Raw genomic sequence first — 27,169 nt, forward strand, 5'->3', positions numbered from 1 at the left:
CACAACGCCCATGGACTCGAGAAAGTATTGAGAAACAGTCTGGTTAGGTGGTAGGGGCGATTGGTGGCCATATCGCAGCGTAGTGCGCTACAAGCATAATCTCATCCACAGCTTCACGGAGAACCAGGCCTCCGTCATCCAACCATGTCGTTATAATGAACACGCCCGGGGAATGATCCAGTGTCTTCGCGCCCCGAAGCACGCCTTTCCATTCAATCAGTTCCAACGGTGGATTTGGCTCATCTTCCGGTGCGTCTTCTCCGACTATCGCAAACTTGACCGCGGCGGCCCCATGTGTAGATTTCAAAAACTTCTCCTTGACTCTGATAAAAACCTCGATTCGGAAGATGTTGAGGCTCTTTACGAGTCTGAACATGAAGGGAAATCGCGTTGTAAGAATGGGCAGTCTCGCCTCTTGCGTTGTAGCCCCTTGGCCCGAGGGTGCCTGCCAGAGTCGATGCCATGCGTCGGGAAACTCATGACGAAGGCTGAAGAAGCGAGCCAGGCCGGTTTGACTCTCTGCAATCGCGATAGAATCGAGCGTCTTTGCTTTCAATTCGCTAATGGCTTGGGAGCGGAGAGGCTCGCCTGCCTCCCGCGCTGTGTACTTGAAATGGAGTATAACGTCGGTGATTGTCTGGAAGTCTATTTGTGCCATGGTTGCCGGGCCGAGCTGTAGTCTCCACGAGCTTATCACGCCAGTCCGCTCAAATGGGAGAAATCGCTCATCGCGGAGATTGGTCTCGAAGAGTCCGGAGTCGTTTTGACCAGTGGATGTCACAATGGACTGCGATGGAGCGTAGAAGTCTCGGAACCGTGTATCATTGTCACGCCTCCCATACTTCCCATTCGATAGTGTGGCTCCGACGCGGACCGACGACTTCAGGAGCGTTAAAGTTGAGCTGAAGCTCGAATGCGGCCCAACAACGCAAGGGACCGTTACTCCCACGGTCCGGATTCTGCGAAAATAGTGGCCGGGATAGTCGAGGTCAAACAAAGCTTCTGGGACTCCGAAGAAGCATTCGCCCGTTTCCTTGAGCTGAATCAGTGCAACTGGGTCAAGCTGGACAAGTGATATGGCCTTTGTGATTTCGTATTCCCGTCTATCCTGGTCCAGGTACGACAGCTCCATTCTCTTGAGGTCGTAGGCAAGCTTCTCACCAGCCAATAAGCCCTTCTTCATGCTATCCCAGTACCCAAACTGGACGAAATCTGCCTTTGGCAAACCTAACTCGAATGCATAGGCTCTCTCGGCGCGTTTGGAAATGTCATATGCCATTTGATACGATTGAAAGTATAGCGTCGAGAGTTGGCCAATCATCCAGTCATAGAGCTCGACGTTGTTGAACTTGCTCTCTAAGTAGTCTCGGATTTCTTTTGCATTCTCTTGCTGTAAGTCGTGGCTGGACAGCTCTTGGGTGCTAATCTCGAGCCGCACCGATGCTCCTGCGATTTGTTTATCAAATTGGTCGAGCTCTTTGCTCGCCAAACGCTTCTGAAGATCCCAGTCGTCTTTCCGTCGCCAATGACTTCCCATGGTCGCAGCCATGCCGGCACCTTTGCTAAGAAGCCCAGCTGAGCGAGACAAAAATGCGCCAAAGTATGATGCCGAGTACGAGAGATTTGCGCCGCCGTAGGTAACACCTACTGACGTCGGAGCGCCGACCTTAATTTCCGGAATGAGAGCCAGCGACGCCGCGACAGGTTGTGTAGCTGCCTCAATGATTTGGAGAACAAGCGCGAGGCCTTCCATTGACATGTGCGCAATTTCCCAGGGATTCATGAAGGCAATGGTGTTGTAGTAATTGAATCGTTCTTGAACGACGGATTTCCCATTTCCCACGGCGCTCAGTGCTTCGGAGGCCTCCTGGATGCTCTTTTCCTTAATTTTCCGAACGGCTTCCAGTGTCGTTATCTCGTGACTTGCGCGCAAAAGGGCAAGTGATTCAGCGTCCCGCTTCTCTAGGGCCGTCAAAAGTGCCGATCCGAGGCCTCTCAGTTCGTTGCACACTTCATTTGCCTTGGCATTCATGGTTGTAAACTTGTAATACGGCAATGAAGCATCCATATCACTTAAGACGCTCCCTAAATCGACACCTGCAGCTGAAGCCTTAACCAATAGCATTGGATCAATGGGTGGCTCGAAGAGTGCTAGCTCACGGACGATACCCTGGAGGTTCATGCAATTGCGAATCTTGAAGAGCCTATCCGATACAATGTCCCAGTAGCCCAACAGCTTCGAATTTTTGGGTACACAAAAGTACAAAATGTTAGAGCTAGCGACTTGCGGTTGATACTTTGTTGGGCGAATGGAGACTTTGTTACTTGGGGCAGCAGGGACGAGCTCCTCGATCTGGACAAGAGCGTTGGAGAAGCTGTCCAACTTATCTTCCAGAGTGTTAAATGTTTGAACTCGCGGTTTCGCGCGAGGAGCGATTTCGGATGGCCTCTCCCCAAGAATCTCGGCAGCTAGAATGAAGAGCTGCGTGGCCTCGTTGATGGACTCGATTGTGTCTTGACGGAAGAGATGATCGCCCCATGCGATTAGATTGTCTAGATACTTCATCACAACCGCTTTCTGGAAGGCCGTTGTGCGGGTTCGTGCTACAAGATAGGGATTGAAGGGGTCCTTCCGCCATCTTTTGACTGCTTCTTCCATGACCTCTAGGCGCTTCCTCAAATCTGCCGACAACGCAGCTAGCTCCTGTGGATTTCCTCGTTTTGCCAGGAAGCGCATGAGATTCTGGATAGTTTCCTCGGCATATTGCGGATCTTCCGTCTCGAAAAAGGTCTTCATTCGCCAGTAACGCATAGGCGATTTGAGATTAGAAGTGTCTGTCGGATCGAAAATATAGTGAAACCACTTTTGCGCTTCCTGAAACCTCTGGTTTTGACTCAGTCGCTCCGCAATAAGAATGGGGATGTGGAAGAAAAGTTCCCAATTGTACTGCGACATGCTTCCCCCCAAATCAAAATCGACCTCTTCCTCCGGGTAAGAGCCTGCTACATGTGCCCTGTTGGGATCAAAGGCGGCCCCAAAAAAGACTCGTTTGGACAGCTGGACAGGACGCTGAAGTAGGCCATCAATACCGTCGCGGTTCAGGTGCTTTGTGAACTCTGTCACAAAGGGGTGATAGAAGGAAGAGAATTTGTAGACCTTTTTCCTTGGGAAAATGCTGTCAATCTTGACGTCGATACGACTCAGGTCGAGTTTATCTATGTTCCTGTTCATAGTCGACGACAAGGTGAGCGACCGCAACTCTCGAGCTGCTCCAATGGATGTTTTTATATGGGACTGAATCCCAGTCGTGCTAATGTCAAAGGAGGGATTGCCTACGAGAGGACCCACAATTTCAGGGCCGGGGAAGGGTTGATGAGGAGTGGGAATGCGCGTTTTCTCCAGATACTGGCTGAAATATGAACCATCCAGCAACAAGGGGTTGAGTTTCGCGGCATCCTTTAACCAAATACGAGGGTCATACCGGAGAGCAACATCCTCAGGCTCAACAAAAAAGGACCGATTTTGATGCTGGAAGAAGAATGGCCGCTGCGAACTGAATTGATGATCTTGATGCCCATGGATAATGTTGAATAAGCCTGGGCCCACAATGTTTCTCAATACAAGGGCTTCTCCTTTTGTTGCTGTCACCTTGCTCTTGGATTGTTCGGCCAGAGCTGTACTGAATCTTCTTGTCGTTAGGTAGAGCTTACCACCAGACGTGCCTCCGGTCCTTCCATCTCCGATTTGGCCAAAGGACATCCATCTTGGCGTCGTTCCTGTCGGGCAAGCAATATAACTGTAAAAGAAGAGAAGCGGATCAATCGACGCAGGGAGCGGCTCTCCACGTAGTAATGATGTTACAGTTGGTGTCATCTTCATCCCGTCGAAAAAGAAGTACCCAATGAGATCCGGAGCGGTGATAATCTGCTTACAGTCGATGCGGAGGGACGTGGAGTCGCCACCGCCAACAACCTTAAATGTCAAGTTAGATCTGCCTTCTTTCTTCTGCATATCCGGTTCGTCAAAATCCTGAATATACACATGACCCGCCTTCCAACACAGGATAAAATCTTCAGAGATTTTCTTTGCAAGCCACTTGCCGTTCTTGAGCTCAGACCAAGCGAGTTTGATCTCCCAAAAGGAATTGCCCACCGGTACGCCATTAGACCCTGATGGCATCGTGATTGCTGTTTTCGCTTGCTTCTCCGTCATTACAGCCCAAAAGAGATAGAGTCTCCGACCCCACATTACTGGGATAAGATGGGACCCAGTAACATCTACATCCATCTTCTCCCAGCTTGTCCACTCAGCAGAATCTACGCGCTTGCGGTAGAAGTATTGAGAGGGAGTACCGCGAGACCTCGCAAAGATATGAATTATATCGATGGAAGTGTTTCCGGCGGCGTCAATTTCCTCTTGGTGGTAGTACGCTAAAACCTCTAGACTAGCTACGGTATCAAGCTTCTCCAAATAGTTGGCAAAGGCGACCTCAGCCGTCGACTGAGTCAGGTCATTCTGTTGTAGCTCTGTCTCGAGCTCTTTGTAGAACGGCGACTTGTCGTCTCTTAGAGCCGAGTCGAGAAAGTTTTCTGGCTTCTCAAAGATTTGACGAGCGGCGCTAGTGATTCGAAATGACTTCAGTGTCTTCCACTCGTTCCACCGAACGTCAAACTCGGAGCTCGCTAGCACTTGCCGACGCTCAAGATTCATAAGGCAGCGCTGCGTAAAGAGTTGCGTTACGCTAATGGCTTGCTTTATGCGACTGGTAAGTTGACATGGGCCCATTTCGACATCCATGAGAAAGTATGCATACAGGTCGTTGGGACTCTGCCATATTGGCACTATGCCAGGAAGAGGATGTGCTACTAGGTAGGCAACTAGGGCAGCCCTTTGCTTCTCCCGAAGGATATTTCGCAGCGGTCGCGCTACTGTCAACCACATAGTTTCGTCATACTTTGACTTGACAGTGTGCACGACTGCTCGTGCCTCTATTTCACCAAGCTCGGGCTTTGCGAAGAGCGCTGCATCAGCAGCAGAGCAACCGATCTTGCGAATGAGCTTTAGTGCATCGACTATCTTCGTCAGAGCAATCTCATCGCGGAATGCATCAGGGAGTGCGAGGTTGAACACTGCTGGACCTGCGAGATATTCCACGTCCTTCTGTAGCCATTGCGTCTTCTTACTGAGCTCTTGGATTGGATCTCCACCTGAATTTCTAGCCATGGTGAAGATTATATCTAGCGTATTTGTGCCGAGTGGAAGGCTGTCACGCAGCTGGAACAAGGTTACCAGTCTCTCCCATCCTAGGAACCGCACTGCATCTGCTGGTACAAGCTGGAGGGGCAAAGCATTCAAATCTAGCCAACCAGTGGTAGGGTCTGAAGGTGTTGAGGTCCTGTAGTCAAATAGCCACCTTAACTCCTTCTTGGAAAGACCGAATTTCGACACGATGAGGGCAATTTTCTTGAGCAGAACGAGAGCGTTGAACTGTGTTGGAAACGCAATTTTGGTTACAGGCACTTTTGTACTGCTATCGATGAATGCCGGTACTCGGAATTGAAGGCCCACAAAGCCACCTGACATTCTCACCCACTTGGTCAAGAGCGCCTCGGTTATCTGGTCTTCTACGCCCAGGTATTGGCCCACCTTTTGCGTCACAAGTCGGGAGCTAAGTCGATCCTTGAGCACGGGAAGCAGCTTCTTGAGCAAAATCGCGCTACGGTCCGACGTGGCAACTTGTTTGTCGTCAATTTTTGAAGCATCGAACATGGTGGAGACGTCTTCGTGTGTCAAGAAAACGTCTGCAGTGGTGTTGAACGTATCTGGTGCTGCAAAAAGTGCGTCCACAGCTTCAACGAATGCTACGTTGGCGACTTGGTCCACGCCAACTAATATTGCCTGCTTCTCCGACTCCGACATCACCCCAAGGAAATGAAGCGTCTTCGCTGTCGGGTCAAAGAATAATTTCCTCTTCAGACTTGAAGGAAATTTCACACTCGTTGGCAGATCAGCAAGGTTGGTGGAAAAGTCCTGCAGTTGAGCAAGGAAACTACTGAGATTTCGTTTGAAGAATGTTCGCGGGATCTCGAAGAGAGCGTTGATAGCTACTTTGTACTCGTTGCTAGCGTGTGGCACATTGAGCAGCTCATCTCGTTCAGCAATTGTCATGACACGAGTATACGTCAATCTAAGCGCAGTCTCGTCGGTGGCATCGTAACTGAGTTTGTCTTGCAGACCTTCGGGGAAGATAAGATTATTGGGCAGCGGCGCCCCAATTGGAACGGTGAAACTGGTCGAATTATTGAGCATAGCGACAGTTTGGGTGACAACATCGGCGGGCCAACCCAACAATATGAGCTTTTTCTTCGTTATTTCACCGTTCTCATCCGCCTCTTCCTCATCGTCAAAAGTGTTTTCATTTGATATCTTCTGTAAATCGCTCCTCAGTTCTTCGAGGATTTGTGATAGGCTACTATCAGTGGGATGCACGCGACTTTCATCAGTGAAATCATGGCAAAGCAAATAGTTTAGTTCTATAAAACTGAACCCTGATTCAACAATCCTAGAAACGCTTTCTACAAACGCCACCGTTGCAGAAGTATCTTCGAATACCTCGAAAGGTCGTACTTTCAAAAGAAGTAGGTAGTCGCGAATCTTCAGACCTAGGGCCTTGGCAAGTACTGAGTGTCGGTATAGCTGCGACAAATTGCTTAACGAAAGCTCGTCGTCTACTACAATGATAGTACTCTGGAGGACGACAGAAAGGTCTCTGGCCGCAATGTTCAGAGCACCTGAAATCGCCGGTGCACTAGCGGACAGGGAGCCCGAAAGATTTGTTGGATCACCATTGAAGATTGGGTCTGGAGGATTGGTGACGACCGTCTTGTTTTTGAAGACACTAGCGAAAAATGACGCAGGCTCGACGTCTTCATCTTCGTCTTCGTGGTCGATATACACATGTGTGCTTATCGGCGCCCAGAAAGCCAGAATTGCCTGGAGAGGTATGTCCAACACCGCACGAAGGCGCTCGATGTGCGCTAGCGACAGTAGTGACTGGGAGCCGAATGTATTCAGGGCTTGGCCTAGAGTAAGTACAGTCCAACCATGGCCTTCCAGTTTCCGAAAGAGGCGAATGAAACGGCTGATCCAGTGAAGTGCTCCCACGTCAGCACCGTCAAGCTGCAAGTCCTTGAGATTGCAGGTACCCGCATTGGCGCCTTTGATAGGATTGATGCTTAAAACGGGCTTCTCTGGTGGTTTGTATATCTGTATTAGATTTCGTAGCTGGTTGTACTTAAGACTAGACTGTCTCAAGAAAATATCCAGCCGAGATGTCAGGACGGTTGTCCAAAGACCACCTGTGATCATCAAGTCCTTATTGGAGGGATCCGGGATGCCATTGTTTACATCTAGCACCTCCGTGTTGAAACCCCAAAGATTCCATAGGCCGGTTTGGGAAGCATCTGGTTGCCCCGTAGTGTTACCAGAGATGAGATCTGCGTCTAATTTGGTGAGCCTGAGCTGCTCCAGGGCAATGTCTAGCCTCTGGAGCGTCTGTGGTCTTGGAGTGGGAGAAAGCGCCTCCGTGACCCGCCACCGCTGAACGTCAATGTGAGCCAGATACGTCCGCACTGTTTCGGTCCATAGGTCAAATGGAAGGTTCCAAGGATACACCTGTTTTCGAAGAACCTCATAGGCGCCTGCATTCATGTACTGCGGATTCGCCGCTCTTTCTGCTGCAGAACCCTTGGTCTGTCTACTCCGCCAAACGGCTTTGATCTTTTTTTCTTCTATCTGAATCGAGTATGTATATGCGGACTCATCGATTTCCCACCACTCACCCCGGTTCACCACCGTTGCGGTAGCAAAGCTAGTCAGTGGAGGTGTGAAAAGGGCTCTGATGTTCTGAAGGTTTAAAGCGTTCAGCTCGACGGCTGCAGTATCGGGTAACGTGACCTTCTTGAACTTTGGGGGCGGACGGATCGCATCTTCGAGTACTTCGATAGTTAAGTCTATGTATGGAAGAGGTGTGTTGGTATTTTGACAGGTGAGTTCAATCTCTCCGAGGTCTGGACGTCGGTCGAATAGCACGTCCTTTACATTCATCTCCACCTCAACATTGGATCCGGGCAGCCGACGTCGCTTTAACGTTACCTTGTCAATATTACCATCGCGATCTCTTTCGATTTTGTCGATCAATCTGCGGTCCTTGAGAAAGTGCAAGATGTCGACATAATACGCAGCTGGACCATCGATTGAGCGACACTCCTCGCACGCGCACATATCCATGGATCCAAAAAGAGTTTCTAGATCTGGAATATGCCCATCTACAGTGGTTTGAGACACTTTCCAATCAAGCCATACCGGGGTTTTGATTTTGCTGTTTATCAAGCCATAGGTTGCAATGAGGTTGAATGACGTGGCATGGACTTGCTCGGAGCGCTCAAAGATCTTGTATGCTTCTGCCTTTCCACCAAGTGCGGTACCATATCTGGCAGCAAAGGCTGACTGGCCCATGCGAGATATTTGCATTGCAGAGTGTATACCGTCTGCGATAAGAGCTCGTGTCTGGTTGTACCTGGGTGCGATCGAATATACCCTCTGAATGGCCTGGACTGTGGACTTGACTAGGTCGGGACTTTCTAATCCGAGTAAGGCGTCACGATTCTTGGACAGGTAATCCGGCAGTCTCTGCGTTGTGAAGTCAAATTTAGGGTTCTTTTGAAGAAAAGACAGCAATTGTGGCTTTGTTGGCAAGTGTCCCTGCTCTGCATCATCATCTGGATCTGTCAGCCTGTCGACTAAATGCTTCGCTGGCATCGCGTCTTCTACTGCATGGGATAACGCGGTCGCATAATTCAGGGCTTTCTCGTCTTCCGTGTCTCCGGGCACTTCTGGAGGGACTCCAATCTTAGACACGGGGTGTTGGATAAGTTTTAACCACCCTTTCACGCTGAATTGTGTGAGGTCTGCGAAATTCTTCTTCTGTCGCTGTAGTTCCTGTACCAGTGGCGTGTGGCTTAGTGTGAGGATTCCCAGTTGCACCGTGGATTGTAATGCCGCAACCTTGCCCTTGAACTCTGGCTTTGCCTCAAGACCCGCCCAGAACTCCTCGACCGATGGATTTTCGGCTTTGGTAAGTGCCTCGACGAAGAGTGCTGGGCTTTGAAATCCTGTTGAGAGGAGTGCACCAAGCGCTGTCTTGCCTTCTTGTCCGGGAATCTGGACCGCGCGTCTGACTCCCTGCCGTACGACTGCCTGCAACAAGGGTTCTAGTTCTTTGTTGCTTCGTGTACGAATGATGTTTTCGGACATGGCGGCATTCAGAGCGTCTCTCCATTGAGTGACACTTTGCCCAAGCAGTTGACCAAGGTCTGTGGGTAAACCCTTTCGAAGTACGCCGTAGAAGATATCCGGATCAATCTTGGTCTCCGCGTGGAACTGGCACGCCAACGCAAAGAACTCGACTCTTTCGCGCTGCTCGTCCAATTCGCCCACGAGAAACGAAATATCCTGATGTTCATCATCTTCGACAATCTGACTCGGTTCCAATTTGCCAAGTAGGGGAAGAATTTTGGCTGCCAATACATCAAATTCCGGAGGACCTTTGACGGTCGTTCCGCCGACTACAATATCGATGGTACAGTCCTTGGGCGCATTGAACTTGATCTCCGACTTTGCCAGTACCACATCCTTTTTTGCGGGGTCATACACATAAATCTTAAGGTCTGCTGATCCTCTATCGAGCGGCTTGACTTTGTCCGGATAGTATGGAATCACATATGAACCGTCGGGTTTGGATGTTCGTGTGCTGCCGAGCAATTGCTCGGAGCGAATGTCGACGTCCACAGCATTGATAATATAGTCTACAAGAGGTGTCCCGTCGACTGTTAGGACCGTACCGTGTACGATGTAGTCAGTGGTCTGAGGGTTTGTTTGCATTCCTGTAGTGCTGTAGTTAGTCATCTGCCACATCCATTCACTGTTGTGTTACGAGTACTTACGAGAGCTCGGCGTCATGTTTGTAGCATGTCGGGAGAATAATTTGGGACTCCCAGAGAGGTTTATCACGATTTTTCATTAGAGTTTGCTCCAAGTTCGAATTGCATCTCCTGTGAGCTGAAGGGTAGATGAGACAGTCGATCATGTGTTCCACTACTGAACCAACCCAACATTTTGTATCGATTGGATTGCCAGTCCACTCTTTCCAGCCCATGGGCTTTGGTCTTCATTGTGGATTTCAGCTCTGAAATTATTGGCAAATACGAACAATGCGACTTTCAGCTGAAAGCCATGTCGTTCTTAGCTTGGCTTTCTGATAGGTGAAGGCTAAGGATAATCTTGGCAAATCTACTAGAATCAGCCACCCCCACCTCACCCTTTAATACTGAAACCTTGATCATCGACACAGCACTCCGTACATACTATCCGTACATACTATCAAAACCTTGGTTTCTTCGCACCATTGAAAGCTGGCCATCGGGCACGTAGTACCACCTGAAGTTAAACCATGGGTCATTAGAACGGCGAATGTGGCAGCTCCCAAGTGTCTCATGGCGAGAGTCTTCTGCTGCAACCGAATCTCCGACGGCGACGAGACATCTACATCCCCAGACAGCTATCATCGCTAATGACCAGTTGTTAAGTTCACGACGGTAGTCAATCTAGTCGTGATTGTAATGTATTTTACAGTTTGTGGAGGGCTTCTGGCAAAGCTTTGATCGATCTGCGCTCGTCACATCTTCATCAAAGCAGCCATGACCCGATCTAGATACGAGATGGTGATGAAAGGAATTCACCTTGCTTTTCGGAGCTGAAACCAATGCTGCCTCTGTCGTCCTGAACTGGCAAATGGTTTGCACGAGGCGTAAATTGATTCTGGGCAATATCACGTGATCAGCCACATCGGACCTTCTGGTCTGGACATTTACTTTCAGCTGCCATGGCTATGCGATCTCCTCCTTTTGAGGAGATCTGAATTCGAAGGAGAACTCTTGTATGCAAACTGATGGTCACTTTTGTACCGTCAGAACAGGTCAGAATGCAAAACAACGGCAATAACGATAATACAGAAGGAAAACAGAAACAGGAAGGCTCGGCTTTCCCAAATGTATCTCTCCCAAAGGGCGGCGGTGCCATCCGTTCTATGGGTGAGAAATTTAGTACAAATCCCGTTACTGGAACTGCATCATTTTCTATACCTCTACCCGCAAGTTCTGGACGTTCTGGTTTCGGGCCATCGCTTTCACTTTCGTACGACTCAGGAAATGGCAACGGCATATTTGGGCTAGGTTGGTCACTATCGCTACCCAGCATAACAAGAAGTACAAAGAAACAATTACCGCGTTATAAGGACGACGAAGAGTCTGACATTTTCCTTCTCTCGGGGTCGGAAGATCTGGTCCCTGTTCTTCGCGATGATGGAACATTTTTTGAGGATAGAAATTCTGCACCGGGATATGTAATCCGCCGGTACTCCCCACGTATCGAGGACTCATTTTCGCGCATTGAGCGATGGAGCAAAGTCAATGACTCGGCCGATGTGCATTGGCGCATCACCAGTCCGGATAATGTGCTCACGACCTTTGGACTGGAGGAAGAATATCGCATCATCAATCCAGTTGATCCAAGCCAGATATTCACATGGCTTGTTTCAGAAATACGTGACTGCAAGGGAAATGCGGTTTTGTATCGATATAAGAAAGAAGATGGTGCTGGCATTGATCTCGCGGATGTCCATCAACAGAATCGTGGACTTGCGAACGATATTCGGCGTACTAGTAATCGCTATCTCAAATCGATTGTTTATGGGAACAACACTCCTCTGCTTGATGAAAACGGCAATCGACCGCGATTTGTTGATCAAGCGCAGATTGAAAATGCTGGTTGGCTGTTCCAAGCTGTCTTTGACTATGGCGAGCACGATGCATCAAAGCCCATGCCGGTGTCAACACCCCATGAATGGACACACCGACAAGACTCCTTTTCCCATTATCTTGCGGGATTTGAGATTCGTACTAGCCGGCTATGCAAGCGATTCCTTATGTTTCATCATTTCCAGGCCGAGGCGAATGTTGGCATGGATTGTTTAGTCAGATCCACCGACTTTGTCTACAACACAAAGTCAGCAGCGGGAATGGACGGCGTTTACACGTTCCTAACTTCTGCTCAACAGTGTGGGTACCGGAGGAAAGGAGATGGCTATTTCCGAAAGCTGCTGCCTCCGATTGACTTGGCTTACTCTCAACCATTTCTCGATCCTGCACTCAAGGATGTAGATTCTTCGGTGCTGGAGAATACCCCAGCAGGCCTAGCTTCCCAGGGTGTCCAATTTGCAGATCTCTACAGCGAAGGCTCTCCAGGACTGCTAACCACAGGAGGCTCGGCTTGGTACTTCAATCGGAATACAGCACCGATCAATACGACATATGCCGAGGAACGCTTGATTCAAAAACCCATGTTTGATCCTCTAGAGCTCGTCCTTAACACGCCAAACGTGACTGCGAGCTCCCAGTGGCGGCTCCTCGACGTTGCTGGTCACGGCCTAGCCTCCGTCTTCTATCATGATGAAGACGCAGGGGTCGTTGGGTTCTACGAGAACGACAAGCAAGAAGGTTGGCTTCCATTCGCGCCGTTAAAAAGCACGATAAACCACCTTGATCTTTTTGACGCTCGGGTAAAGCTCATTGATCTAGATGGTGATGGAGTTGCGGATGCGCTTATTCCCTCCGAGAATGTTTGGTATCCTTCACTTGGCGAGGATGGTTTTGGCCCTCCAAGATACTTCCCGACATTTACAGACGAAGAGGAGGGCCCTACGCACCTACTATTTACCCAACCAGAATTCTTACATTTTGCCGATATCAGCGGCGATGGACTCCAAGACATTGTTCGAGTGTGCAATGAAGAAATTTGCTACTGGCCTAATCTAGGATTTGGTCGATTTGGGGCCAAAGTCACCATGGGTAGATCGCCCATCTTTGACTCTCACCTAGATTTTAGGCCAAATCGTATCATTCTCGCCGACATCGATGGCTCTGGAACCACAGATGTTGTCTATCTGCACTCCGAAGGTGCCAAAGTATTCTTCAACCAGTGCGGCAACAGTTGGAGCGATCCATTGGTATTGGATTCATTGTCGCATATGGAGAACGATGTCTCCGTTGATGCTGTTGATTTACTTGGCAATGGAACGACGTGCCTTGTTGTTTCATCGCCGTACCAGTCCGACTTTATTGCCATGCGGTATCTAGACCTCATGACCACTAAACCTCATCTCCTCACTCGAGTGGACAATAATCTTGGTTCAGTGACCGAGGTGACATATGCCCCATCTACAAAGTTTTACCTCCAGGACAAGAGAGCGGGAATGCCGTGGGTAACAAGACTCCAATTTCCGGTACATGTAGTAGAATCGGTTCGAACTTATGATCGGATAAGCAAATGCATGTTCGCTAGTACCTATGCGTACCACCATGGATACTACGACCCAGAAGATAGCGAGTTTCGCGGTTTCGGCATGGTCGAGCAGTGGGATACCGCCGAGATTTCTGCACTCACAGGAAAGGTCGCAGAATCCGAACGAGTGAATGTGTCGCTCGCTTCCGATCTTACGCCCGTCCACACAAAGACATGGTTCCATCTCGGCGCATTTCTGGATCGCAATTCGGTGTCACTACACTATGAGCACGAGTACTTCAGTGACCCTTCACTCAGCGAGGATGTAGCCCGCAAGTGGTTTTTGCCGGACACTGTGCTTTCTCCTGAAGTTGGGCTAGAGGACGAGCACGATGCTTGTCGTGCCCTAAAAGGGAAAATGCTGCGGCAAGAAGTATATACTGATGACTCTCTACCGCCATCCAGCACAGATCAGAACGAAGTGGATCTTTCACGCTTACCACACACTGTAACAGAGACCAACTTCAGCGTGCGTTTGGTTCAACCTCGCTCCAACACCCAGAGCGCTATTATACATGCTACCGTGCGTGAGACAATATCGCACCAGTACGAAAGGGGTAGCGAGCCTCGCATAACACATTCCATGGTTATAGAAACAAACGAGTTTGGACAAATTTTGAAAGAAGTTACGGTAGGCTATGGAAGAAGTAAGCCAGACATGATTCTGCCAACCGGCTGGGATAGAGAAGTGCAGCGAAAAACGTACGTTACATATTCAGAGAACGCAGTGACGAACAAAATCGACGACAATACGCTATACCCTGGATCTTACCGAGTTCCCCAACAGTGTGAAGCTAGGTCGTTCGAGTTGACCGGGTTTGATCGCGGAGATCCAAAAACTCCCTTTCTTTACGAGACATGGACAAAAGACAATTTCGATCTTGTTAAATCTGCAACAGAAATCGGTTTTGAGGAGGAACCGGACATATCGATGCTTCAGAAGCGCTTGTTAAAGCAATCTCGCACTCTATTCCGGAAATCTGACCTGACAGGAAATCTACCTCTAACCAAAATGGATCACATGGCTCTGTCTGGGCAAAGCTATCGGCTTGCTTTCACATCTAGCATGTTGGACAAACATCTCGAAAATGACGGCCGCCCTCTTATTCCTAATATTCGGCCTTTACTCACTAGGAAATCTACGGATGAGGGCGGGTACGTCATTAGCGCAGACCTGAAAGCTTTGGGTCTCTTCGCACCTACCGACCCTGATGATTGCTATTGGGTTCCATCTGGCGAGACATTCTACTCTCTCAGAGCAGGTAATCCTACCGTTGAGCTCCAAGCTGCTCGCTCAAATTTCTACCTTCCAAAGAGGTTTCGCAACCCTTTTGGCGCCGAAAGCACTATCACGTATGACGACTATAACCTTCTCATCGTGGACACAATAGACTCGATTGGCAACAGGAAGACAATTGGCGAAAGAAACTCCACCGGGACTATTGTGTCAAACGGAAATGACTATCGCGTACTTCAGCCTCGTCTAATGACAGACGCAAACCGTAATCGGAATGAAGTTGCTTACGACGCCTTCGGTCTTGCGGTTGGGACTGCCGTAAAAGGCAAACTGGAAGATACTCCCCAGGTTGGCGACGATCTTTCACACTTCGAACCTGATGTTGAAGAGACGTTAACTTCAGAGTACATCCAAGCCATAATGGCAGACCCTGATTCGGTGCTTGAGGGTGCCACCTCGCGAATCCTCTACGATGCGTTTACCTACATGCGCACAAAAGATACTCAATCTCCACAGCCAGCCACAACATACACGCTGAGTCGTATGACTCATAAGTCTGATCTTAGGGCCGATGAGAAGACGGAGGTTCAACACGCATTTACATACTCCGACGGATTTGGGAGGCAAATTCAGCAGAAGAGTCTAACCAAATCAGGCCCTGTCCTTAAGCGGGATAGCGATGGCAATATTGTTCTGGAACCAGATGCCGATGGACACAAACGGCCAGTATTGACAGACCATGACGTTGAGCCGCGTTGGATTTCAGACGGTTGGGTCGTTTATAACAACAAAGGCTTGCCCATACGGCAGTACGAACCTTTCTTCACTGACCTGTACAATTTTGAATTTGATGTTCGTGCAGGAGTTAGTCCAGTGATCTTTTACGACGCACTTGGGAGAGTGGTTGCAACGCTGTATCCGAATTCAACGTACACGAAACAGATATTTGACCCTTGGAGTTCTACCGTATGGGACAATAACGACACGGTGAAATTAGATCCGCGAGAAGATCCTGACGTAAAGAGGTTCATGAAGAGCTACTTCGATGATGAGGTTCTCGCGGGCCACGAGTTCAAAACATGGCTGCAAAGAAGACAGGCTGGGGGTTTGGGCACCGAAGAGGAGACAGCCGCACAGAAAACTCTTCCGCACGCAGATACACCGAGCGTCACTTACCTCGATAGTCTGGGTCGCGCGTTTTTAGCAATGTCACATAACAAAGTGGCTGCTGAAGACCATCAACTCAACGGCACCGACAAAAAGCTATATGCGCGCACGGAAATGGACATTATTGGCAATGTCCTCGCAGCTCGTGACGCAATGATACAGGAGGGAGATGACAGAGGCCGTATCGTTACTCAGAACCATTACGACATGCTCGGTAGACCCCTACACACCATGTCTATGGAAAAGGGACATTCGTTTCTTTTGGTCAATGTGCTAAACCAGCCTATGCGTGCGTGGAACAATAGAGGACACGTCACGCGATCGAGTTACGATCAGATGAATAGGCTCGTGAAGACCTTTGTTTTCGGGGATGCACTGCATGTTGGTGGACCTAATCAGGAGGTTCAAGTCCATCGGACCATATACGGCGAAAGCCACCCAGAAGCAGAGGCGCGTAACCTTCGCGGGACAGTGTATATGACGGTAGACCAGGCCATGGCATCAACAACGGAACGAATCGATTTCAAAGGGAATAAACTTGAAACGACACAAAGAATTTGTCGTGAGTACAGAAACACGGTAGATTGGGCGGTATTGGAGAGCATTCTCCCGAATGATCCAAGAACACCCTTTGATGCATCGGCCCTGGCAGGAGTCCTAGATACGAAACTCGAAAGCGATACATATCGAGCTTCGTCGGCTTTCGATGCGCTCAATCGTCTACTTACCTCGCAGCTCCCATGCTCGGCACAAGATGCCCAGAGTAGGCTTCGTCTCGGATACAAAAATCTCTCTCTAGTCACAATTGATTACAACATTCGGAATGAGTCGGCCTCTGATGAACTCGTTTGGACCCGTTTCATCAAGAACTTGGATTACAATGCCATGGGGAAGAGAGTTCTTGTGGACTACGGCAACGGGGTTCATATGACTTCAGAATTTGACCTGGATACTGGGGATCTTAAACGGCGAACCACCTGGCGCGGAGACAACATACCGAATCGCGCACGAGACTTGCTGCAAGACATAAACTACACATATGATCCCGTGGGCCACATTATGCACGTCATCGACAACGCACAAGAAACCAACTTCTTCCGCAACGTCATTGCCGGCCCAATCAACACGTACACGTACGACGCCCTATACCAACTCATTGAAGCAACAGGCCGCGAGCATCTTGGTCAACCCCCTGGGCCTCCGGTGCCCTACACCCAGTCCGACTCTAAGCGCTTTGGTGTACATCCCGGTGATGCTGCAGCTATGGGGCTTTATACTGAGCGCTACACATACGATGATATGGCGAACATGATTGAAATGAAGCATGACAGCTCAGATACCAGAGTCGATGTGGCTTCCAGGACTTGGACAAGAACTTTCAAATACGAAGAGTCGAGCTTGATAGAATTGAATAAAACTGGAAATCGACTCAGCTACTGTACTGTTGGTCGAGACCGGAATGATTTTGTGTACGATACGCACGGGAATACGATCTATATGCCTCATCTGGGAGGCTCGCGAGCAACAGGGAATGTGAAATGGGACTATCTTGATCAGATGAAAGAACTGGATCTCGGTGGCGGTGGGACAGCATACTACACATATGACTCAACAGGCAAGCGCATTCGGAAGGTTATTGAGAAGGGACCAAATCTCACTGAAGAGCGTCTCTACCTCGGACCTGTCGAGTTCTTCCGCAAGAAGACGTCGTCCACATTCTTCGAACGAGAAAGCGTACACGTCTTCGACAACAGTAACAGAGTCGCTCTGGTAGAGTCCCGTGTAGAAGATACAGCTGGCTCTGATCGTGCTCCAGCGCGGTTGATTCGCTACCAAATAGCGACACCTAACGGTTCCAGCGCCATCGAGCTCGATGATGAAGCCAAGACCCTTTCATACGAGGAGTACTCGCCTTATGGAAGCACAACCTACCAAGCCTCTACGCCTACGCTCGAAACACCAAAACGTTACCGCTTCACGTCCAAAGAACGTGACGAAGAAAGTGGGCTTTCATATCATGAAGCACGCTACTACGCACCCTGGTTAGCCCGCTGGATCAACGTTGATCCACTTGGTACTGGGGATGGGCTGAATGTGTATCTATATTGCCATGCAGACCCTATCGGACGTATAGACCCAACAGGCAATCAAGGCGTTCCTGACGAATCCTTTGTCAGCTTCGACCCATTGATGAGCTCCATTGATAACAGCGATTTTGGGAAATCACTCGTTGAACCCCGGCCTGCGCTCACGCCATTGGCAAAGACAATGACAAAATCGGAAGCGCGAGAGTATGGAAACAAGCAAGCAGCACAGCAGCGCGCCAGTCCCGCGCCCGAGACGCCGTTACATACCACTAAGACACCAGATCCAATGGAAGGTGCCGATGTGCAAGCCGGCCATTCAGTCACAGCTCGCCATGCTCCTGAATCGGGAATCAGCAAGCCAGACTGGGACCAACAAGAATTCCAGAGACTACATAGTCGGAAAGGCCAAGGGTTAGATGTAGCGGTCATGTCGCAAGATGGGTCTATTGAAGTGACGACACGGCACCGAGCGCAGGACTATTCGATGATTGATCCCGCCATTGATGACGTCAAGAAAGCCAATGGCATGAAACTGACACCCGACGCACAGCTGGAGGTCGGAAAATACACCGTATGGCGCAGCGAAAACGTGCCACTGGACCAGGGCCGCGTCGAGATGCTACAGGAGCTTGGGGCTGATGGGGCACCAAAACGTGCGTGGGTCGATCCAACGATTACCAAAGAGATGAAGGCTGCAGCCAAGGAGGGTGACTTGTTTTCTATGGCAGCTAAACAGTCAAAGAAAGCCGGAAAAGGCGCCAAAGCCCTCAAACTCTTAGGAAAGGGAGGGAAAAAACTCCTCGCAGCTGTTCCCTTTGTCGGCGCCGTGATGGGGCATGCATCTGCTGCAGAAGCCGCCATGTCTGGAGACATTCAGGGTGCGGCATTGGACGAGTTTGGTAATGTTCCTGTTGCTGGAGATTTGTTGGATGCCGCGCGTGGCGGTATGGATATTGGAGCAGCGCTTGATGCAGGGTTGGGCATCAGTGATGTTGCTGCTGGACATGGAGAAGATGTCAGGAAATTTGCGAAGGATATAGGATTCAGTGAAGATACAGCGTTCTACATTGGGGCGGGGGGTGCAGCCTTGAGCTCGATAACTGTAGCACCGAGGATTGCGTTAGAGAACACAATAAAAGAGTGGTGGAATGGGCGTTAGTGAAGTGAGAACAAAGGTCGAAATAGCTGCTGAAGTCGACATCTGTTCATATTGGTGCCGCAATCATTTCAGGTTTTTTGATAATACTTGCTTTTTCATCGTTTCGAAGTAGAATTTTCCATTGAATGATATACTCAGTCATTTCGGGCAAGCATACCTACAATTTTCAAAGCTTTCGTTGCCCGCTTCTTGAACTACTATTAATTGAAGACGAAGTTGAAATCCTGTCAATTTCCAAAGCTTAATTTAGAAAAGAACTCACAAAAAATCCTTGGTCGATTACATACAAGGCTTGAATTATTAATATATGTAACATTGCTTCTATTGGATAGAACTTAAGAATTTGCCTATTTCAATTGGAAATCGCGTTCTTCAAGGACTTCTCGAAGCATCTCGCGCCCATCTAGGTTTCCTGACGCCAATTTTTGCGCGGCATGCCGTGACCAAGAATCTTTTCTTACCTTTCCTTGACTTTCGTAAAAGTCCCCAAGAGTCTTGTTGTATGCAATAACGTGCTCATCCTGTCTGTCGGAGTCCCAGAAATTGCGGTGGAGTATTTCATGCTGATCTAGCCGCGGTTTTATCGAGGTCGGAGTGCTGTAATCTGCTTTCCCGATTGCCATTCCAAACAGACCAATAACACGTGGTGGCAATCGAAGCAACTTGGACAGTTCTCGCGCATTGTTTCTGGCTGCGCCTACATAACAAATGCCATAGCCCATTGACTCAGCAGCCAAGCTAACGTTCTGGGAAGCCAGGGCTGCGTCGATGGTTGCCATCAGAAACATATCCATGTGTTCAAGACCCTTGCCTGGTAGGCCTTCTTGCTCCGAAATCTTGCTCAATCTACTCAGATCTGCACAGAAGAGTAGAAATAATGGAGCCTGTCGAATAAAGTCCTGGTCTCCACAGAGGGTTGCGACTTCGGCCTTGTGCTCTGGTTCAGAAATAGCAATGACACTCCATGTTTGTAGGCCCGAAGACGTGGATGCGCTCTGACCGGCGGCAAGCAATATCTCGAGCGTATTTGGGGCGAGAGGTTCGGAAGAGAAGTTTCGAGTTGATCTGTGGCCTAAAATGGTCCGTACTGTAGGTGAAAATGACTCAAAGCTATCTTCCATGCGACCATTCTGGTAACGAAGATAGGCCAACAACGGCGTCTGTGTGTTCATTGTTTGTGCTGTATTGGAGGATGCATAGAACGGACAGCAGCCAGCTAGCAGCATTACTATTTATGCAATTCCAACGTCTTTCGTACTCCGTAAAGTATTGGTCATCCGTATATTATTGGTAATCGATCCAGTAATCGCTCCAACACATCAATTTGGACTTGGATTAACAGGGGGACAGGTACCTTATCAGACCTACCACCAATCCGCGACTTCAGTTGTGCATCGTATGCGCCACGCTAAACATCGCTATGTACCTTTGTATCTTCCTACTAGCCGTGCTAGCCTAGCGTGCCTTGCTAGGTTGATAGTTTTCTCCACCTACAGATTCTCCAAAAAATATTTCTCCAAATATATTTCCTCCACAGCTCTCAGCTTACCCGAAGAGCGATATGGGCAATGCTTCGGAAAGTAAAGACTTCGCGTGCTCCATATGTTCGCGTCGCTTCGCTCGTCTTGAGCATTTGCAAAGACACGCAAGAAGACGTTCGTGCTGAAACAAGCATGCGGCTAAACTTCGTTGACATGATAATTTAGACACCAAAGAGAAACCTTACTCATGCCACTGTGGAAAAAGTTTCACTCGCCGGGACCTTCTGACGCGACATACCCGTCTAGTTCATATGTCAGAACATGGCCAAACTGCACCACCAAGACAGTCTGAAGCTTCGCGTTCAAATCAATGTACACCTGTTCACCCGCCAGTGGTCGCATCCACTGCCGAGCAACAAGCCCAAGCCCCTCCAGACCACTGGATAGCGAGCTTGCCTCTGTCTTCAGATGGTCTAGCTATGGACGACAGCGAAGCCTGCGCTGATGGCGGATCCATCGCTAACTTGCCCATGTTTCAGGACTTTGGCCTATTCACGGATACCGTGGGATTCATGGGAATGGATCTCGTGGAGACCTTAGACGAAGGATCTTTCCTACACTACGGCGTGAACATGTCGTTTTCAGATGCCATGGCTACACTGGTCGAACCGTGTTCATCTGCTCTAGAAATAGACGGTGTGTTTGATTGCCCTACACATTCCACTGCAGTTCTTGACAATCCCCAACCAGATGATATGGCCGAATTAAAACCGTTGGTGTGCCCTTGGCGAGTTTCTGGGCAAGCCCGGCGACATTTGCTGGCGGCCATGGAAACAATGCCGAGTCAAATCGAGAAAATGCCTTCATGTCTGTCCTTGAATCGCTTTTGCACAGGTTATTTCAGTGAGTTCCAGAGCCACGTGCCTATTGTACACAAAGCCACTTTCGACATTGAAGCCGCGAGTAAGTGTAATCCCGAACTTGTGGTTGCAATAGCCTCCATCGGCGCTGTCTATCGCTTCCAAAAAGCGGATGCATTGTTTCTATTGAAGGTCGCTTTGGATCTGATTACCCGGAAATGGCAGAATAACAGTGGATCGGATCGTTATGACTTAGGCGGACTGCAAGCCCTTGTGTTGCTGAGTTATTTCGCACTATGGCAGAAGCAGTCGGAGATTCTACTGGAGCAATCACAGGTCCGTAAAATGCTACTGGACTGGGTGCAAAAGTTCCGGATTCCTCAGCCATCGGGAGACGAACCATCGAATTGGACAAGATGGTGTCACAGGGAAAGTGCTCTGCGCACATATCTGGCCTCGTTCTGTATACTCAATACCTACTCACTCCTGAATGGAACACCGCCTGAGGTGACAAACATTACTATCAAAAGTGCCTTGCCTTGCTCAACGGCGGCATGGAACGCAGCTTCAATGGACAGTTGGGCTGCAATAATGGCAAACGAAGCACCCCCACCCGATTTCCAAACGGCATTTGCACAGCTTTTTGGAGATCCCGAGATTCAGTTTTTGATTTCTCCGTTCGGCTGTTTTGTCTTGCTCCACGCTATTGTTCAGCGTACATTTCACCTGCGCCAATTATCCTTCAATGGATCACTACGTCCGTCAGATTTAGCAGAAATGGAGTAAGATCTGATGGTTCCATCATACTCGCACAAATTATAACAGGTCATTAGGGAAGCCTTGGCAAGATGGAAACGCTGCTGGAAACGAGCACCTGAATCCATACTAGATCCCCGCAATCTAGATGCGTCGATCTCTTTCCAGTCGATCTCATATCTGATGATGGTGTATCTGCGACTCAGTCGGAACCCACTTCCCCCATTTCATCAGTTCACCGGACAATGGGACCCTGGACACATCGCGCGAAAACTGGCGGTGGACAGTGTTGATGAGAAACGTTCTGATTGGAGTTATAATGGACCGTTGCATTCGGCCCATTCACTCATGATAATTGTGCGGTCCGGTATCGAGCATCATCGAAGGACTCTATCGTATCATTGGGATCCGCAACATGCATTGCCGTGGGTAGAAGGTGCGATTTCTCTGAGTCGTTGGCTTGAATTGACAGCTGAAACATGCTCTCAGTTTGCTCTCAATGGTGAGTGAAGTTAACGAAAGCTGTCTTCAACGCATTGATATTGACTGTTGCAGAAATCGAAAAGGGCATCATTCTTTGGGTCCGCCATATCATAGAAGAGGCGCTTCCCTCTCTAGGCGATGGTGATAAGATACTCATGACAGAAACCGTCGGCAACTTCAGTCTGAGCAATACGTCCTCAATTCGTAACCTGGCCTATGGTGTCATATCGGCCTGGTGCTGTGTAATACCACGTAGTAATAATCCCTGGCCGGTTGTGGATGTAGCGGGAAACGTTCTTACTTTGTACAAAAGTCTCTTGCGCCCGTAATGAGTAATGAAAGTTGCACCCAGATCGATAACGAAGCACAATTTACTGTTGACCTATTTCTTTATATATTATATTCGTGGTGAAACTGTTTTCCTAGGACTCAATGTGATTCTTGGGACATTCTTCATGCTGCCGCCACGCTCTCATGAAATCTCCAAAGATCGCAAAAACTTCAACATATTATTGAATGTAGGCTAGTCGTGCCATTCCGTAATATCTATAGAGCGAGAAAATTTTACTGGCATCGATGATTTCAAATCCGTCTCCTAATTCTCCAAGTTTAAGCACATTTGATGTACATTACGAGAATGAGAGTTCAAACATTAGCGTTCTCCAATTTCTGCTTCCAGGTTCTCCAATTTTACACTAGCGTGGAACCAGTCTCCACTCCAAATACCAACACGAACCAACTACCTTTTCTCCAATTTCTTTCTAACCGTCTAATGACATCAACGCTGGCAAAAGAGAAGTCGGATTGAAAGGAAATCTTAGATGCGATTTTATTGCTTTCGGGATATCTTGAATTGGCCGATATTCAAAACTTGATCGTAGTAGCATAAATAAAGCTTTCATAAAGAGCCATTCAAAGAAATATGCGACACGAGAGTATATTCCTTGCTGAGTATTAAATAACCAAAAACCTTCCACATATGTGAATACAGAATTTTAGACTCGGGATAACGGGAAACGCTACACGCAAACATCGTACTAAAATTTAAGACAGGTAGTCTGGCCAGACTGTCGGCATTTGTAGAGGGAGAGGGCTTTACTCGAATTCGCGGTAGCAACATTGCAAGTTAGATGCAAGTAAGCAACAATAAACCCGCAACAAAGCGATGGAATTCAATGAGGCTTTTTGCAACGAGCAATTCAGTCATTTATTTCATTGTTCCGATCGACCCCTCTGCCGGGCTTTGATTTCTTGCAGTAGATCTTTACAGCGGATATGGTCCGTTCATAATTGGTGTACTGTCTTAGGAGACTTGAAATTGCAATAACAGAGGCAGCAGCAGTAAATACATGCCAAACAACGTCATTACTTTGCCAGTTCCAAGTGAAGTGGAATTGCGTGCTGATGGGCGCAAAGGTCTACACAATGTTCCTGGCGTGACCTCCCTTTTCCGAAATGCCGGGATCCAATCTCTATGAGCGCCTTGGGCGTAGGGGAACCGTACTTATTCTTTTACCTGAGACTGCTACTTTCAACTTTGAAGAGTTGGATGATATGTTCAAAAAGAGCGTTCTAAATTCAAGAAGTACAAGCCAAATACACAGGTGCTTGGACATGAAGCTATGCACAAAGGAGAAGTCTAGGGGTAGATCTGGGCCGTGATACTTAATTCACCAAGAAATGTTTAAGTTTTGAACTACAATACTAATTCAAAAAATTATACTGCATAAATTTAATTCTAGCAAATAGAATTAAGTAATTAGTTTAAATACACATACTGATAAGTCACACGAATAGGAAACTCTAATACTAATTTATCAGACTTGTGTCAAGGTACTGACCGTTGTTTAAAAGCTTGTCAGACAGGGTGCCGGGTACCCCGCTTCTAGCTAAAGCTACCCCTTCAACCCACCGACACCCAGGGGATCCTCCTTTATTTCGCTCTCCAGAACTACTGCCTAAACAATACCAATACCTCCATTATGAGCCAATCCCCAATTACTAGCATATCTCAGGCCTCGAAACGAACTTCTCAAGAGACACCAGCACGATGCCGCACAAAGCGCGCAAAGTATGCCTCGGTTGCATGGTGAGGCCACCCGGTTAACCCAGTTACTCCATTCCGGTCTTGCTAAAGTTTGTATAGTAATGAGTGTAAAAGAGGAAAAATAAAATGTATCCGTCTCGAAGACGACGAGGACTGCCAGCGCTGCTCAGCAACAGGTGCTCCTTGCGTTATCTCACAATCTGCTGCGCAGGAAAGACACCATCCAAAGGAGAAGGATAGAGGAACTTCATTACACAACACGTATGTACTTTGACAGCTCAAAATAGGTTGACCGCTGAATGATTCTAGTCAAGACAAAACATTGAGCGAGAACGTGAGGGTAATGCAACAGCAGATAAACGTCCTAATAGCTACTGTCAGCACTCTTTCAGAAAGAATCTCGATACTGCCAGCGGCAATAAACGCCCATTCTCAATCTTCACAATTTGCCGATCGAATATACTGTGATCCTGGCCTGACACGAGACGACAAGCCTAAGCAGCCTCATTTTGTTGGGCCTACAAGACCTGCGTTCAGTTTCAATCTGGCAGAATCTGCGCTTTCACGTATGGGTATTGTTGCGGACCCAGAGGGACCTCCTGGCATTTCTACGACTGCATCCTCACGGGACCCGACACCAGACCCAGCGGTAGAAGAACGCTCAGCAGCACCGAAGTCCTTCCAAGATTGCTTGTTGAGCTTCTCTGACGATGAAGTGACGAGGCTGGTAGGTATCTACCAGGAAGAGGTTCTTTGTTGCCACCCGATTCTTGTCGCTGAGGCGCTAGCTCGTGACTGTCTGCAGATTAGGGATCTAGCCCGGCATCCTTATAAGCACTCAACTGGGAAACAGAAATTCTCTATGAAAGACGTACACATGCTTAAAATTGTTTTGGCAACCGCACTCACGCATGAGCCCCAGGGAAGGAATGAGAGCTGCGACCAATTGATAAGTGCTGTGGAACACCATATCGGTAGCATTTCGAGTGGATGCGAGATTGAAATCAAAGATATACAAATCCTAGCTATGTTGGTATGTATACTATCGCTCTACTGTAACCTTTCTCCCTTCAGGAGGACTAATAGTCAGTAGAGCATCTATTTCTGCCACATAGAAGAAGAGCTATTTTCATGGCGTGCAATCGGCCGAGCTGCTCGTCATGCTCTCGAAATGGGGCTTCATCGGAAGCAAAGCTTGATGGACCAATTCCAAGACCCAGATGCTCGTAATGCTGCGCTTCAAGTATTCTGGGTAGTTTACGAGTTAGATCGTAGATGGACTTTTGGAACCAGTCTTTCTTTCGCGCTCAATGATCGCGATATCGATGCACAGTTGCCGGAGCCAGATAAAACGTATCCATATCTTAAGTGTATGGTAGCATACGGACGACTATGCTCACGAGTATGGGATGCATTGCCGCCATATGGATCTCCATCATTATTCATTCCCAAGGAAACTGAAGACTACTTGGACTTCATTGCTCAAAACTGGCTTCAGTCAATCCCAGAAGATCTGCAATTCCGACACCCTCGATTAGGATTGGCGCCGAAGAGTCAACCTCGAGTACTCCATCGTCTTCGAACACTATGTTATCTGCGTGGAAACTACTTACGTCTTCTCATTCACAGACACCATGTGTTGACACCTGATAACATCAAGTCGGATATGCAAAGTGCACAACTCGTGGTCGATATCGCCAAAGACAGTATCGAGGTATTGAACGATTTGAATTCAACAAGCGACATATATGCCCGCCAACAATCTATTTATCATTTCTATCTGCTCAGTGGCCTCGCTGTCATGCTTTTGGCCGTATGCCATGCGTCAAGCACATTCGCAGACCCATGTAGAGATGCGTTCTTGTTGGCGGTCGCCCTTGTCAAGGGTTTCTCCCGTAACAGTTCCTCAAGTCGCAGACTCTGGAAGAGTATTCGTGGCATTCTACCCGTGGTAAAGGCACTTGGCGCCCAAGGAGATACAGCAGGACAAGATGATCATGGTTCTGGTAGGCAGGCCGAAAATACTGATGGAGCTGTTGCTATCGATCCGCAGGCGTCGGATTATGCGCACCAGAACATTGGATCGAAAGAAAACCAAGATGGTATACAGGACCTGTGGGCTGACAATGGGCTTTATTACAACGGACACCTGAGCACTTCTACACCCGATATATTCAACCTTAGCAATGATCTTCTCCATTTGTACGACGCGTTTGATTTGGCTGGGTCAAGCCAAGCATTACAGCCAGAAGCTCGAGCAGGAAATTCGGGCGAGCCGGGATTTTCTGCCTGGGAGATGGAGATTTCACGACACTTTCAAGGATTGATATGATAATCAGAATGATATAGTGTAGATTCTTGGACTGATACAACTCCGTAAATTATGAGAGGCTCTGAGTGCAAAAACATTAAGGATGTGTCGAGACATTTACA

The 27,169-nt window shown here is 48.4% G+C and overlaps 5 protein-coding genes across 5 annotated transcripts; 3 read left to right on the forward strand and 2 right to left on the reverse strand.

Moving 5' to 3' along the window:
* Positions 1-43: 43 nt before the first annotated feature.
* Positions 44-10,021, reverse strand: BU24DRAFT_484769 (uncharacterized protein; the record flags this gene model as incomplete). Its single annotated transcript, XM_033533358.1, has 2 exons — positions 44-9,945; positions 10,006-10,021. The coding sequence occupies 2 exons, from the start codon at positions 10,019-10,021 to the stop codon at positions 44-46; spliced, it is 9,918 nt and encodes a 3,305-aa protein (XP_033381239.1).
* Positions 10,022-10,927: 906 nt separating this feature from the next.
* Positions 10,928-19,140, forward strand: BU24DRAFT_484780 (RHS repeat-associated core domain protein). The gene has a single exon (XM_033533359.1). The coding sequence runs from the start codon at positions 11,010-11,012 to the stop codon at positions 19,107-19,109; it is 8,100 nt and encodes a 2,699-aa protein (XP_033381240.1). The 5' UTR covers positions 10,928-11,009; the 3' UTR covers positions 19,110-19,140.
* A 106-nt stretch (positions 19,141-19,246) lies between these two features.
* BU24DRAFT_261156 (Nitro/flavin reductase) lies at positions 19,247-20,294 on the reverse strand. Its single transcript, XM_033522497.1, has one exon. The coding sequence runs from the start codon at positions 20,279-20,281 to the stop codon at positions 19,457-19,459; it is 825 nt and encodes a 274-aa protein (XP_033381241.1). The 5' UTR covers positions 20,282-20,294; the 3' UTR covers positions 19,247-19,456.
* Positions 20,295-20,901: 607 nt separating this feature from the next.
* On the forward strand, positions 20,902-23,018 carry BU24DRAFT_494823 (uncharacterized protein; the record flags this gene model as incomplete). Its single annotated transcript, XM_033534083.1, has 3 exons — positions 20,902-22,232; positions 22,284-22,708; positions 22,762-23,018. The coding sequence occupies 3 exons, from the start codon at positions 20,902-20,904 to the stop codon at positions 23,016-23,018; spliced, it is 2,013 nt and encodes a 670-aa protein (XP_033381242.1).
* Positions 23,019-24,649: 1,631 nt separating this feature from the next.
* Positions 24,650-27,164, forward strand: BU24DRAFT_494824 (uncharacterized protein). Its single transcript, XM_033534084.1, has 4 exons — positions 24,650-24,778; positions 24,836-24,997; positions 25,046-25,769; positions 25,830-27,164. Exons 1-4 carry the CDS (start codon positions 24,672-24,674, stop codon positions 27,066-27,068), a joined length of 2,232 nt encoding a protein of 743 aa, XP_033381243.1. The 5' UTR covers positions 24,650-24,671; the 3' UTR covers positions 27,069-27,164.
* Positions 27,165-27,169: the final 5 nt, after the last annotated feature.

Source organism: Aaosphaeria arxii (assembly GCF_010015735.1).
Source record: "Aaosphaeria arxii CBS 175.79 unplaced genomic scaffold BU24scaffold_7, whole genome shotgun sequence".
Lineage (NCBI taxonomy): Eukaryota > Fungi > Ascomycota > Dothideomycetes > Pleosporales > Aaosphaeria > Aaosphaeria arxii.